Here is a 13,788-nt window from a genome sequence, read left to right as displayed (position 1 = left end):
AACGATACTATATTCTAACTTATCGTAATAAAATAATTTCCTAATCTTCTTTAGCTAACGGCAAGCTTTCTAATTATATAGGGCTGCTACTATATCTCTTATAAGTTCGTTCTCCTAGTATTCTAGCTAGATTAACTCGTCTAGTGACTTTTTAGCTATTTTAGGGTCTAAAGTGGCTATAAACTCCGCGTCGTTATAATTACGGAATTTACGTAGTAATTCTTCTAAGATTATAGGGTTAACTTTCTAGAGCGGTATAACGACTTAGGCTTAGTAGCGGAGGCGTTTATTATTGGCATCCTTAGGCCTTATTTTTAGTAGCTAGCTTAGGACGTTAGGGAGCGTAGCTTTACTACTAGGTCTATATATAATTATAAAGTTAAACTATAAAAGGAACTCTGCCCACCGGACTTGGCGCTAATTTAGCTACTTAGTGGTTATAAACGTCTATAGGTTTTTATAGTTGGTAATAATTTTAAACGGCTCCTTGGTCCCTTATAGCTTAGGACACTATTCCTCTAAAGCCTTAATAATAGCTAAGAGTTCTTTATTATAGATCTTATAGTTATACTTTAGCGTAAAGTGCTTTACGGAGAAGAATATAACCAGTCTTAATTTTCTATTATTATTATACTAGGAAAGGACTCCACCAAAAGCCTAATTTAATACGTCTATCTCTACCACTGTTTTCTTTATATAGTTATAGTATACTAATACTAGTGCTAAAGTAAAGGCTCCCTTAAGGGCCTTAAACGATTTNGCTTNTTCTAGTCCCTATAGCCATCTAATATCCTTCTTTAGGAGTTTTATCATAGGTATAGCAATGGTAGAGTAGCCTTAGATAAATTATTAGTAGAAGTTCGCGAAGCTAAGAAATTATTATAGTTCTTTAATTAATGTCAGGTCCTTTTATTTCTATAAGGCCTATACCTTCTTAGGGTCCATAGTTATACTATTAGTTAAGATAATTAAGCCGAGGTATTTTGTTTTAGTAGAGTAAAACTTAAACTTATTAATATTAATCTAAAGTCTAGCGTTACCAAGTCTTTAGATGACTTTATTTATATACTTAGTATACTTAGCGCGTATTTTAGAAAAGATAAGGATATTATTAAGGTAGGCAGTGTAGTAGTTATTAAGGGCGTTATATAAAATATAGTTAATATAGTTTTAAAACGTAGCGGGTGCATTATAGAGGCTAAATAGTATAACTAGTATCTTATAGAGTTTAAACCGGGTAATAAATGCTATAAGCTATTTATAGCCCTTTGTAATCCGGATCTAGTTAAACGCAACAATTATATTAAGTTTAATAAAGTACTTGGCACTATAAAGTGCGTTAAGTATCTCGCGGATTAGTAGTAGTAGGTACTAATTCTTAATCGTAACTATATTTAGGCCTTAGTAGTTATAATAAATTTGCATACCGCTACCGGGCTTAGCAGCGAGAAGGAGTAGTACGGTAGCTAGTAAGGTTAATTCGCGGATAAAACCCTTATCCAGCATTTTATTAATCCACTTCTTTATACACCTAAGTTTAGTAGGTAAAAGTGGTCTATTTTTATAGTATAGGGCCTAGTTTTTAGGGATAATCTTAATTTTATAGTCCTATAGTCAGTAAGGGGGCAGCTTATCTACGTTTTTAGGGAGAAAGTACTTAATATATTTATAAAACTCCTTTAGTAGGCGTTATAGAATATCTTCGCGGGTTAATCCTAGTTTGCCTTTTAGGAAATTTTTAATATTAGTGTCGACTATCTTCCAATATAAAAGCTCGGGTTTAGTTTTTAGATTTATTTTAAGGAAGTTATAAAAGTAGGAGGGGAGCACTTTATAGGCTTCCTTTATTATATAGTCGCCTTCTACTAGCCGGTAGAAAGACCTTTCTAATAGGTTTAGTACTTCTATTAGGCCTATAGGCAGCTCTCTAAGCAGCTATTAGTACTTATCTTATTTAGCTAGTTCTACTAGCTCCGCTATATAGATCCTTATTACCTTTACGTCTTTTTATTTACAGAACTGGGTAAAATTAATAGCATAAGTGTATTTAATATCGTCTAGGTTAGGGCATATCTAGTTCTTTAGTGCTACGGCTGGGCTAATACGGCTTAGTTAGCCCGGGGGGGCGGAAATAAGGCAGCGGCCCTAGTACGCGCGGGAGACGGGTATAAGGTTAGGTGTTATAGTGACGCGGTTTCTATTATCTAGGTCTTAGTAGTTCTATAGCTAGTCCTTACTATAATACGGGCTATAGTGTATATATATAGCATATAGCTTAGTTCTAGGTATTAGGCTAGGCGGCTAGGGTTTAAATAATGCCTAAGTTAGGGTTGAATTCTTAGTAGTAGCAGCGTAAAGTAGACCTTCTTCCTTAGTCTTAGCAGGGCTAGCTAGCCCATTATTTTAGTCTTAAGTGCTAGGGTAGTCCAGTCTTCTACTATCTTATTTCTTTACAGCTATATAGGCTCCCCTTTATTAGGGACGTCTTCTATTATTAGGGCTTTATATATAGTCCTAAGCACTAGGCTTAGTAGTGCTAAGTATCTATATAGGGCGTCCCTACTACCGTCGGTTATCCCCTATAGGAGGTAGTGCCTAGAGTAGTAATCTAAGTTAAAGCGAATCTTAAGTTTTCTAAAGCTAGGACGGGGCTTATACTTCTAAAGCTAGGGCATACCTAAGATAATTAGGGTAGTGGGCAAGAGTTTAGTAATAAAAAAGAGCATGGCTTTAATATAAAGGCCGATTAATATTTAAGTAGTAAAGTAGTCTATAATAAGCGAAGTTAGGATACCGTCTGCAAGGCATAGTAGCCTAGGTACTAGCAGCTTCTTAGTTATAACGTTATACTTTCTTATAATAAACTCTGCATTAGTAAATGCTATTATAGTACTACTGGAGTCTATTAGGCTTACTGTATTAATATAAACTTAGGGGTATAGGTTATATAATAAGGAGAGTTAGATTTAAATAAGGATTAATTTTTTATTACTATTTGCTAATCTAAGATTAAGTAGCAGCTTACTAATAGAAAGGATTAATTAATCTAGTAATAGGGACCTAATCTTCTCGTCTTCCTCCTTATATAGTTTAGACCCTTAAACGCGACTTAGTCTAAGGGTTTGCCTTTTAACGACTAGGGTACGGGGCTGTCTTAGTAGGGCGGTCCGGTATCTATCTAGCTGGCGGTATTAGTCTTAGTCTTAGTTAGGGTATAAGAAGATAATACCTCACTAATAACGTAGCCGTGTTTATATTCGCTAGCGGGGAGTCGCTAATACTAAGCGTTGTTAACGGGTTAGGCTCCTATATAGGGTATAGTTTAGAGTAACTAAGCCATAGGGTTAAAGGGGGGGGGGTCGTCCGCCGCGGCCATAATAGGCTCTGTAGTCGCCGCGTTTATAATAGACTCTACAGTCACCGTATCCGCGGTTATTAGTTTGCGTTATTTAATAGGGTAGTATTAAAACTAGGTTTGCTATCTTAGTAGGGTTATAGGCGTCCTTCTAGTGGCTAGGTAGGCCATAGGTAAGGTATAGTCTATTATTAACGCGGCGCTTACGCTCTATATCTAAGATTCTATTAAGGCTTATAGGTTCTCTAGTTACTATTAGGGTTAGGGTTAATATAGGGGTAGGGGCTTAAATAAGTAGGCGGTGGTTAGCGTTCTTCTTAAGGTTGGCTCAGTATATATAATTTGCGAGGTTCTTAGCGAATATATTTATCTACTTACTCTAACCTATATAGTTACTGTTATTAATTTTATAGGTAAGTCTAAGTACTAGCTCTTCCATCTTTAGAGAGATAAACTTTTAGAGTAGGTCTACCTTTTATTTATCTGTCTTCTTAACGCGGACTATTAGCTTATTAAGCTCTCCCTTCTAGGACTAGTAATTACGCTCGCCCTAGGGGAAATGGTTAAGCTTATTCTTTACAACCTAGGTTATATTAAGGACCTTATAGTAAGTAGTAAGGTCTTTAAGTATATCTTCCTTAGTAGGCCATTTCTACGCAGATATATTGTTTAGGTTCTTATATATAAGCTCTAGGCCCTACTTAATAAACTTATAGGCCTTATCCTCTAACATGTCCGAGATATAAAGGATCTAGGACTAAACTATATTTAAGTAATCCCAGTCCTAGTTAAAGACTCCCTTAATTTTAATATACCAGGTCTTAAAATTAGCTTATTATTCTAGTGGGGTGCCTTTTCCGCTAAATATTAGCGGGTTTTTAGATCTCCGTTTTTTCTGCTAGGTTACTACCATTATTATAGGGGTTAATTGTTTTAGAACGGCGATAGTCTTTGCCTAGAAGTTAATAGTTCCTATCTAGAAAGCGATAAGGGTATTAAGGTTTTCATTAGCTTTCTTATTGGCGGTGTTTATATTATATATACACTATAATCCTACTTTAATATTATTAAGGAACTTATTAGTATAGTTAATAAGGGTAAGGTAAGCTTTACTAGGCTTAAAGGTCTTAGGGTATAGTAGGGAGCGGCAGATTGTCTATATAATATTAGGGTATGTCTCTATAAAAAGGTCTGCGAAAACGTCGCGAGGGTTCTAGGTTTTGGCCATTTCGGCGTCATTAGTATCACCTATCTAGGCGCTAGGTAAAAACTAAGGATCGTTCTAAGACTGTGCTGGGGACGTATTAGAGGCGCGCGTAGGTCGCGATTGCTTTAGGGCGGAGGTCAATTGGCTAGGGTATAAGGAATTAGTGATCGCGATAGGGCGCAAATTAGAGATACTATAAACTGTTATAGTGCTACAATAAAGTAGACTAAATAACTACGTTGTGGTAGAAAGAGGGGAAGAAGGTAGAAAGGGGGTATTATATATAAATAGTAGGGCCGGCTGCTAAGTCACTAGTGGTGGGCTAACTAACAGTAGGAAATAGTACAAGATAGTATAAAACAGTATGCGTCAGGTCAGTGCCGTGACAAATTGCATATTAAGTTAGTCAATTGCGTATTAAGTTAGTTAAATTACATATTAAGTTAGTCAATTATATATTAAGTTAGTTAAATTGCATATTAATTACGCGAAACGAGCCATATAAAGTCTACTTAAATCTTATCCTAGGAATATTTTCCCAATGCGTTAACTTTATTAATTAAGGCCTATTTATAATTACTAGCGGCTACAATATTAAAGGGCTTAAAAAGGTAATTACTTAGTACTAGGAGACAGGCTCTAAGATACTAGGTTTAGTTAAGTTTTACCTTTAAACTGCAGCTAAGTATTTATTAGGTTTATATATACCCTATCTAGTCTATATAGCTACTATTTTTAACTTATTCCTTAGGCTATACTACTATTACCTATAGTAAAAGTAGATAAGATATTTAGCTTACTAACCTTATCCTTATTAAACTAGAAAATAAAGGGCTTAAACTAGACAAGTTAGCGCTATATATAATTATATTAATAATATAAGGGAAGTAGAATTAGTATAGTAAGGTTAAGTATATAGGCTATATACGGAACACTAATCCTATCCTCTACCCCCTCTCGATAATAGCCTTCTACTTCTTTAATTACTAGGGTAAAGATAGCGCTAAGAGCTTCCTATCCTTTTAGCAGCTAGAGGATTACTATAACCTATATATCTTCTCTAGTAGTATTAAAGTACTATAATAGCTACTAAGCTATTATACGCAGTTTAAATAGAATAAAAAGATATTCTAGGGGGTAGGAATTTACTTAAAGAAGAAGACCTATAGTGCCTATAAGCAGAGCGTCTGGTATACTAAGCTTAGCGGCGTTAAGGAGACTTAAATTAAATGGGCTGGATGCTAAAATACGGACGCGATAATAGGAGCCTACCTTAGCTACCTACCTTATACATTTATATAGTTAATTACCAGCTTCCTATTAAAAAAAAAGGGTTACTTTCTCCCCTACATATAGGAGGTGCTAAAAAAGGCCCTCTATTTAAAGATATAGCCTAAGACTAACATTTAGCTAAAACGTATAGAGGCCTACTACCTAAGTAGGGCCAATAATAAGGTTATACGGCTTAACCTTATAGGCTTAGGATTTCTACGCCTCCTTTATATACTTAGGGTAATCCTATTATAAGGCTTAGTAATCCTATATAAGCAGTTCCCGCTCTACCCCCTATAGAAAAACCTTCTCTTTAGCTATAAGGAGTACCAAAGGTTTACTACGTGGGTAAAAAGCTCGCTGGCTAATATAGTTATACTAAATAAGCTAATAATATAGAAATACTAGCCTACCTATAAGGCTATAGCTAGGTATTTTAGTTATTATAGTCCTATATTAAGGCGTCTTAATTGCTATAGTATAGTTATATATTAAGGCGTCTTAGTTACTATAGTAAAATAACTATTTAGATATTCTTATAAAGCCAATCTAAAAAATGCTAGCCTTATAGCTGTTCTAGCTAGTTAATAGCCTATCTCTTATCTTTTATACCATCTTCTACGCGCCGTCTTATATCCTTAATTATCCTATAGCGATGGCTATAAAATATAGCCTCGCTATTAACCTGCTAGTATGCCCCCTAGTAGCGGTTAAGAGCTTTAATTAATAGCCTACCTACTAGCCCTAAAGTCTACTTAGTCTAAAGCTAGAAGACTAAATTACTACCTTAAAGTATTTTATATTTTCTTAGCGGCGCCTATAGGTTAAGGATAAATAGGAGAAATAGTTAAGTATTAGCTTATGCCTGCGTTAGTAGGGGCGATACGGATATAGTAGACGGCTAAGCGGGTGGTATAGATATAGTAAATAGCTAAGTGGGCGGTGCGGATATTATAGACGGCTAAGTAGATAATGTGGATATTATAGATAGCTAAATAGATAGTGCGGATATTATAGACGGCTAAGTAGGTAGTATAGATATTATAAACGGCTAAATAGGCGGCGCGGATATAGTAGATGTTATAATAGACGGTATAGGCTTACTTAAAGGTAAATATATAAACTCTATAGGCCCTATCTAGATACCTATCTTTCCTTACTAAATCTATATAGGTGTAAATAATACTAATAACCTTTCTATCTCGCTAAGGCGTTTTAAGATTATTTATATATATAATTAATCCCCCTTTATTTTAAAGATCGCGGCCTTATATTTTAGCTTTAATATAGGACTATAGTAACCGTAGTGCAGTTCTATATTAAGACGTCTTAGTTACTAAAGTATAGTCCTATATTAAGGCGTCTTAGTTACTATAGTATAAGAATATTAAATTTAGAGCAATATTACGCGACCCCCTAGAAGTACTAATTAAACTTAAATTATATACCTTTTCGCCCAAAATCGCGCGTGAGGGTACTTGGGGGCGGTCGCTGCGCGACCTCGTGCGGGGTTCGGGCGCGTTATTAGCAGGGGTGGCCCTAACCTCGTATTAACCCGGGTCGTAACCGCGCTAAATTAGCCCCCCCGATATGTGATAGCTATTGTGGTGTTGGAAACCCTATTTTGGAGCTGATTTGGGCGCCCAAGGATCAGGAACAACCATTCTTTAACGGAATTGCTTAATTCTTAATGGAGGTTAACTGTATATATCTGCTTTATTAATCTATAGTTTAACTAACTAGTAAATATATATCTATAGATTATTATAGGGGTGGTTTAAATTCCATCTCCACCAGGCGCAATGTAGTGCCATGCATTAACCCTTTACTTTTAAGCCTACAAACCAGCACCGCAGCCATCAATATTTATTAATTTAACACCCCTCTTGCCCTATACAATGGCGAAGTCTAAGGACCTTAAGCGCCTTTACCGCCATGGTATTTTAGAGCGTAAGAGGCAGTAGATCCGGGTATACTGCCGTAAGAACCCTTAAAAACCTTAGAGACGCTGCTCACTTTTTTACCAATTAATTTTAACGCCCTTATATAATACGCCAGATAACAAGGAAAGCGATAATAAGGTTAAGCCATAGGTTATTAGGCTTAATAAGGCTTTAGATGCACTAGAGTGCCTTAAGCTCTATAAGGGGCAGCAAGAGGAGAGTAATAAGACTCTAATTATAGCTCTCATAAAGCCAGAGAGTAATTTAAGGCCGTTGAGTTGCGCAAGTAAAGCAGACGACTATTATGAGCTTCTTTAAGTAGTTATAGATAGAGAGAAGAGTTGATTTACCCCCTTGCAGCGACTAATAAGTGAGCTCGCAATATAACGTTTCCATACGGCATAACGTTCAAACCCCCTACTACCGAGCTGAACGGTATAACGAGGTTTTACTGTATGCAGAGGCCGATGCAGGCGAAGCAGAAAGCGTCCAATGAGATAGATGCCTCGGTTCACAATTTTGCCAAGCCAGCCCACTTCCTGTTTCAAACGCGTCTCGTTTACTTATTTAAAGTCGCGTCGTGGCAGGTGGAAGGATTTGTGCGGCGCAGGTCAAAACGTCGATATATTTCCACACCGACCCTACGGAGTCCCTGTTCTTTCAATTCATTCGTTCCATATCCCACCAACGGTGAAGGCATTTGTTGAAGGTCAATTAACGGAGACCAGCATGGCGACATCGATAACCCCCGATACGGTTGCCAAACCGCTCGCCGACTTCCAGAAAATAGGCTACAACACTCTCCTGTATACACCAGACTCGTATACAACCGATTCACCTCTTATACTGTTCCTGTCATGGATGGGCGCCGCACCAAAGCACATCGCAAAGTACGCAGTCGCCTATCAGAAGCTGTTCCAGGCTGCCCGGATTATATTAATAAGATGCGAGCTTCCGGACATGTTCCGGAAACGAGACCAGTATCGCAAGCTGCAAAAGCAGGCACTGGACGTTGTGCGGGAGCACGTTCAGAATGGCGGAGATGTGCTGGTGCACAGCTCGAGCAACGGCGGGGCAAAACAAGTCATCGAGTTCGCCAAGTCATGGAAAGACGCATATGGGAAGGTGCTGCCGATGCGGGCGCAGATACTTGATTCGAGTCCGGGGACAGGCGACTGGAAGAGGAGCCATGCAGCGATCACATTATCGTTGCCAAAATCGTTCGTCTTCCGTCTCTTCGGGTCTCTGATGGTCCATGTATTCCTCGCCTTGTACTTCATATTCGATAAGGCTACCCGGAGAGAGAACGCTATCGTCACCCTTCGCAGAAACCTTAACGATCCGGCACTCTTCTCAACCAAGGCGCCGAGGGTATATCTGTACAGCAAAGCGGACTTGATGGTGGGCGATTACGAGGTCGAAGAGCATGCTGATGATGCTGTGGCCAAGGGTTGGGATGCGGCGAAGGTGCGCTTCAAGAGTAGTCCACACGCGGGACATATCAGAGAGGACGAGGGGAAGTATTGGAGCGCCGTCATGGATGCATGGAACAAGGGGCCGAGGCGATGAAGTGTACAGGATTTCATAGACGTGCGGCGACGAATGTCAAGTAGATATTCCATAGTAGTCCGCAGCAGCTGAAGAAGACAATGCGACGTTTGACGGGGACGTAGGAGGACAGGAAGTTTGCGATTGGCCACATCTTGTATCCGTCCCAAATAATCTGCCACATCTCCTACGGATCACTCTGTTAGCTCCACAAAGCATTAAGGATATAGGTTATTCCTACCTTTCGAATATCCGTCATAATTTGCGTAAGACCCTTCCCTTTCAACCTTCTCCACATCTTCGGTATTCGCATCCTGCTTCTTCCGTCTAATTGTCTTGTATTATAGGAACGTCTTCTCGAGCCAAGCCTGCCAGTGGAACTTTATGGGTGCCGAAATGAGCGTCAGAATCGAGAGTTGGATGAAAAGGATGTTGTTGAAGATGAACGGGACATTGTCGTTCCATGCCTTGAGACGCTGGGCGATAACGTTGGAAATGCCGTCGTTAATGAGGGCGAGGACGGTCGAGGCGACGATTGGAGAGAGCCTCATACTAAGCAATGCGTTGCGGCGGTCATCAATTGGGATAGTTGAGGTTGGAGGAGTTGCGACTGATAAGAGTTCGGACGATCAAGGCTGACCGAAGTTGCGAACTGCGAGCTAAGGGGCTACGGCCTATTGTCTAGTACCCGCAGAGTAAGTAGCCGGGGGTGTTTTTTTTTTTTGAAATCATACACCGTTTTAGCTGCCCTAAGGGCGCCATGCCGGGTCTTGAGGTAGATCCTAGGTAATCACCCGTCTCATCTGCAGCAGTGATTCCGTGAGGCCCTCATCCGCCTGTCTACCACGTGCTGTAGGTGTACGGTGCCCAGGAGAGAAGCAAACGCCTAGAATCGCCAAGTCTGAATCGAACGCTAGAGCAATACAATTATAAGGATATATGCAAGCAGGGTAAGTTCCTGTGTAGGGGAGATGATCGAAATCAAATAATTAAAAAGTAGTGAGTATATAAATTACCTCCGTTCCGTACCGTATATTGGAGCTGGGCCTGTTTTACGGGCCTAGTGTTCTTGCTTTAATACTGTCCGTCTTCTACTAATATCGCGCATAACATGTCTACCACTGAGGGAGAGTTAGTTAGTTACTTTAAGTCTATTCCTAGCCTCCAGAAACTACCCTAGGAGGCCTGTTTATACTATATATTATGCTGCTTTCTTTACTAACTATGCTAGGTTTAAGATTAATTTATAGCTCTGAGGTTGGCTATTGTACGGCTAGACTGCTTTCTTCAGATCCTTAAAATTGGGGCATTTAATTAGGACGTGTTGCCCTGTCTATTCGTCCCCGCACGTACACCTTAAGTTAGGCGCACGTTTAATTCTACGGAGGTAGCTTTTAAGGGCCACCTTACCTATCTGGATCTGTGTAAGGGTAGCAGAGAAGGCCTTTAGTAAACCCCTATGCACCCTTAGTCTCTGCTTTAAGATTTTTAGTGCGAGTCTATACAGTTCTCTCCCGGTCTCTCCTGTCTCCTACTTATTTGCCCAGTAGTTTCCTAGTCTTGCTTTAGTTATTCTCTTTACTGCGGATAATAGGCTTTAGAGTAACGGGAAGGTAGGGGCTTTTAGTCCTATCTCTTCTCCTTAAGACGGTCGTCTAATTCTGGTAACGGTCGTCTAGCTCTGGCGACGGTTATCTAGCTCTGGCGACGGTCGTCTAGCTCTAACGACGGTTATCTAGTTCTAGCGACGGTCCTCTACTAGCTGCTGTTCTAGTACCTCCTAAGGTAGGGAGGATATAAGAAAGGGTAAAAAAAATAAGGTAGCTTAAAGGGGGTAACTTAGTAGAAGTATATATAGGCTATTAGGAATATAGCGGGGACCTAATAGCACTATATATCGCGCTCAATAGTATTATATATCGCGCTTAATAGCATTATATATCGCGCCCGATAGCACTATATATTACGCGCGCGCGCACCTAAGGTGGGGGGGTGTCGCATTAGGGGTGTTGCTTAAGGGGTATGTACATAGGTGTCGCTTTAGGGGGGTATTAGGAGGGGTGTCGCTTAAGGGGTATCCTGCTAGAAACTTAATAGGACGATTAGGAAATACTAGTTTCCTATTAGGAGCCTATTAGGACGATTAGGAAATACTAATTTTCTATTAAGACCTAATAGGACCCTAACAGGACGATTAGGAAAATTAAAATTCTGCTAGAAGCTTACTAGGAGCCTACTAGGACCTCTAAGACCTCTAAAACAATTAAAATCCTATTAGAAGGCCTTTAGGATCTTAGCACCCTAACAAAATGCTAATGCTAGGTGCTTAATTAATTGTTTATATAGATATTTATAAAGCTATTTATAAGGCTATTTATAAAGCCTTTTTAGTATATTAGTACTATATATTAATAGAGCTTTAAAGGTCTATATTAAGCTTTAAGCTTAAGTATATAATTACCTATTTAAATTAAAATTAAAGATATAAACTAAATTAAATTCTACTTATATTAATTTGGATTTTATATTAATTTTATTAAAATATTATTAAAATAGTAATAGCTTATTTTACTTTTTATAACTATAAAAAGGATTAAAACTATTAGGTATAAAATATACTAAAATAGTATATAAAGTATATTGTTGGTCATATAGGGTGACTTACTAATAACGTAGTTAACTAGGAAGTGAGCTACTCTACATAGCGAGCCATATACAGGTGATATTTGATCAATTTATAATAAAATCAACAACGAGCTTATATATATTCTAAATAGGCCAAATTGAAGCTTCTATACTACTATTTCGATCGCAATATTGCTTAAATTAATTTATTTACGTTTTGGTGGTGATATAGACCCAAGCGCTAACTAACTGCACGGGCGACTACCGCATTCCTACAACGTCCCTTTCTAGATTAACGACCTGTTAATCCACTTATTTATAGGCTAAGGATTACACCTAAATATATAAAAGAGGTAGGCTTAATCCTAATTATATTTACTGGGGTTTAAAACGGCTCTGCTTAATATAGCAACGTTAAGCTCTAGTAAAGTCGTTCCTTCCTTATACTCCCTTTAAGTTAACTTTTATACGGAGGCCTCCTGCTTTTTATAGATCTTTAGATTTTAATTAATTAACGTCTTTATAACTAAGGACTTTACCCTTACTAAGGAGTCGCCTGCTTAACTTCTTGTTAATATAAAAGCTTTAATATTCTTATTTTCTTCCCTTTAGATATAGGAGTCGGTCGCGAAGCCTATTAAAGCTTTAAATAGCTTTCCAAGACGTTATCGAGTTGGGGTCTTAAGTAGGCCATTAGGTCGCGCGGTTGTTGATTTATTGATTTAATTATATAGAGATTTAATTTCCCTTATAGTTCTTAACGTCTTTAGAATGCGTAAAGTAGTAGGTATATTTAATTCCTCTATATCTTAGCTTTTAGAAGGCTCTATACAGGTAAGAGTCTTTAAGATAGTAGTAGGATTATAGGGTAGAAGGCCTATAGCTTTCCAGGCGCTGTAGATCGTATTATAGGTAAATGCCTATATACGCGCCTTTAGGTAGAGCTTTAAAAAATATTTCTTATTAACGCCTAAGTGGCTATATTAATAGAAGTCATCTACTTATTTCCCATAGTAGTAAGAAAGTGGCCTAAAACAACCTATATTTAGTGGTTAAAGCTTATAAGTTAAATAAGGTAATAGGGCTACTAGGACAATCTTATGCGCAAGTATATACTTAATAAATTGCTAGGTAAGGTGGCTCGAATAATTATCTATTAAAAGTAGGCGATATTACTATATTTTACCGTCGGAATCTTCTATAAGGTGTCTTGTATATTTATTATAATATTTATTATAATATAGACTGTTCGTACTAACTTAATAGCACGAGTGAGTCGTATCCACGGGCACGAAATACATGTAGTATCGTATGCTTGTTTAGATGGTGACTATCGATTATATAAAGCAGACTACGTGGTCTATATACTAATGCACCTCCCCCCTAATTAGTCAGTGCTTCATAAGTGCACCAGACGCGTAAGCGAGTGGTTAGTGCATTGAACGCGTAAACGCGTAAGCACGCATTTAATATAACAGGTGCTATAATTATACACTGGCAGTACTTAAAAAATGAAACCACCTATATACAGCCTCCGTAATTGCTTTAATAAAACCATAGAACACAAAGGAAAATACATAGAAAATCTCCCCCGAGGTGCCGTCTAGGCTGCCTTTCAAACGGTACCTCAAGCTGGCCGTAAGTCCTGCTTACGGTCCATAAAATAAACCGTACAGCCTTTTAACGGGCAGTAAGTCAGATTTTAAGGGCCGCCAAGGCGCTAGTGCTAAGCGAGCCAATGGCGATTTTCTATGCCCGGCATGGAAAATCGTAATTGGTTAATTCGACCACTGTAGCAGAATATAGCAGAATTCGGCAGGTTATATAAGTCCACTAAG

The 13,788-nt window shown here is 38.4% G+C and overlaps 2 protein-coding genes across 2 annotated transcripts; one reads left to right on the top strand and one right to left on the bottom strand.

Moving 5' to 3' along the window:
- The first annotated feature begins 8,367 nt into the window (after positions 1-8,367).
- Positions 8,368-9,728, top strand: K441DRAFT_662339 (indole-diterpene biosynthesis protein-like protein PaxU). The gene has a single exon (XM_067649020.1). It carries the CDS (start codon positions 8,507-8,509, stop codon positions 9,344-9,346), a length of 840 nt encoding a protein of 279 aa, XP_067502243.1. The 5' UTR covers positions 8,368-8,506; the 3' UTR covers positions 9,347-9,728.
- K441DRAFT_662337 (uncharacterized protein) lies at positions 9,480-10,122 on the bottom strand. Its single transcript, XM_067649019.1, has 2 exons — positions 9,673-10,122; positions 9,480-9,591 (listed from the first exon to the last, which is right to left on the bottom strand). The coding sequence occupies exons 1-2, from the start codon at positions 9,874-9,876 to the stop codon at positions 9,544-9,546; spliced, it is 252 nt and encodes an 83-aa protein (XP_067502242.1). The 5' UTR covers positions 9,877-10,122; the 3' UTR covers positions 9,480-9,543.
- Positions 10,123-13,788: the final 3,666 nt, after the last annotated feature.

The sequence above is a fragment of the Cenococcum geophilum genome, assembly GCF_001692895.1.
Source record: "Cenococcum geophilum 1.58 unplaced genomic scaffold K441scaffold_30, whole genome shotgun sequence".
Taxonomy (NCBI): domain Eukaryota; kingdom Fungi; phylum Ascomycota; class Dothideomycetes; order Gloniales; family Gloniaceae; genus Cenococcum; species Cenococcum geophilum.
Note: the sequence above shows the minus strand (reverse complement) of the source record. Positions and strands in the feature narration are given on the sequence as shown.

Coding starts and splice junctions, on each gene's coding strand:
- K441DRAFT_662337 (XM_067649019.1), bottom strand. CDS start 9,876: ATGAGGCTCTCTCCAATCGTCGCCTCGACCGTCCTCGCCCTCATTAAC. Junction 9,592..9,672: donor CTTGGCTCGAGAAGACGTTC/CTATAATACAAG, acceptor GAAGGGTCTTAC/GCAAATTATGACGGATATTC.
- K441DRAFT_662339 (XM_067649020.1), top strand. CDS start 8,507: ATGGCGACATCGATAACCCCCGATACGGTTGCCAAACCGCTCGCCGAC.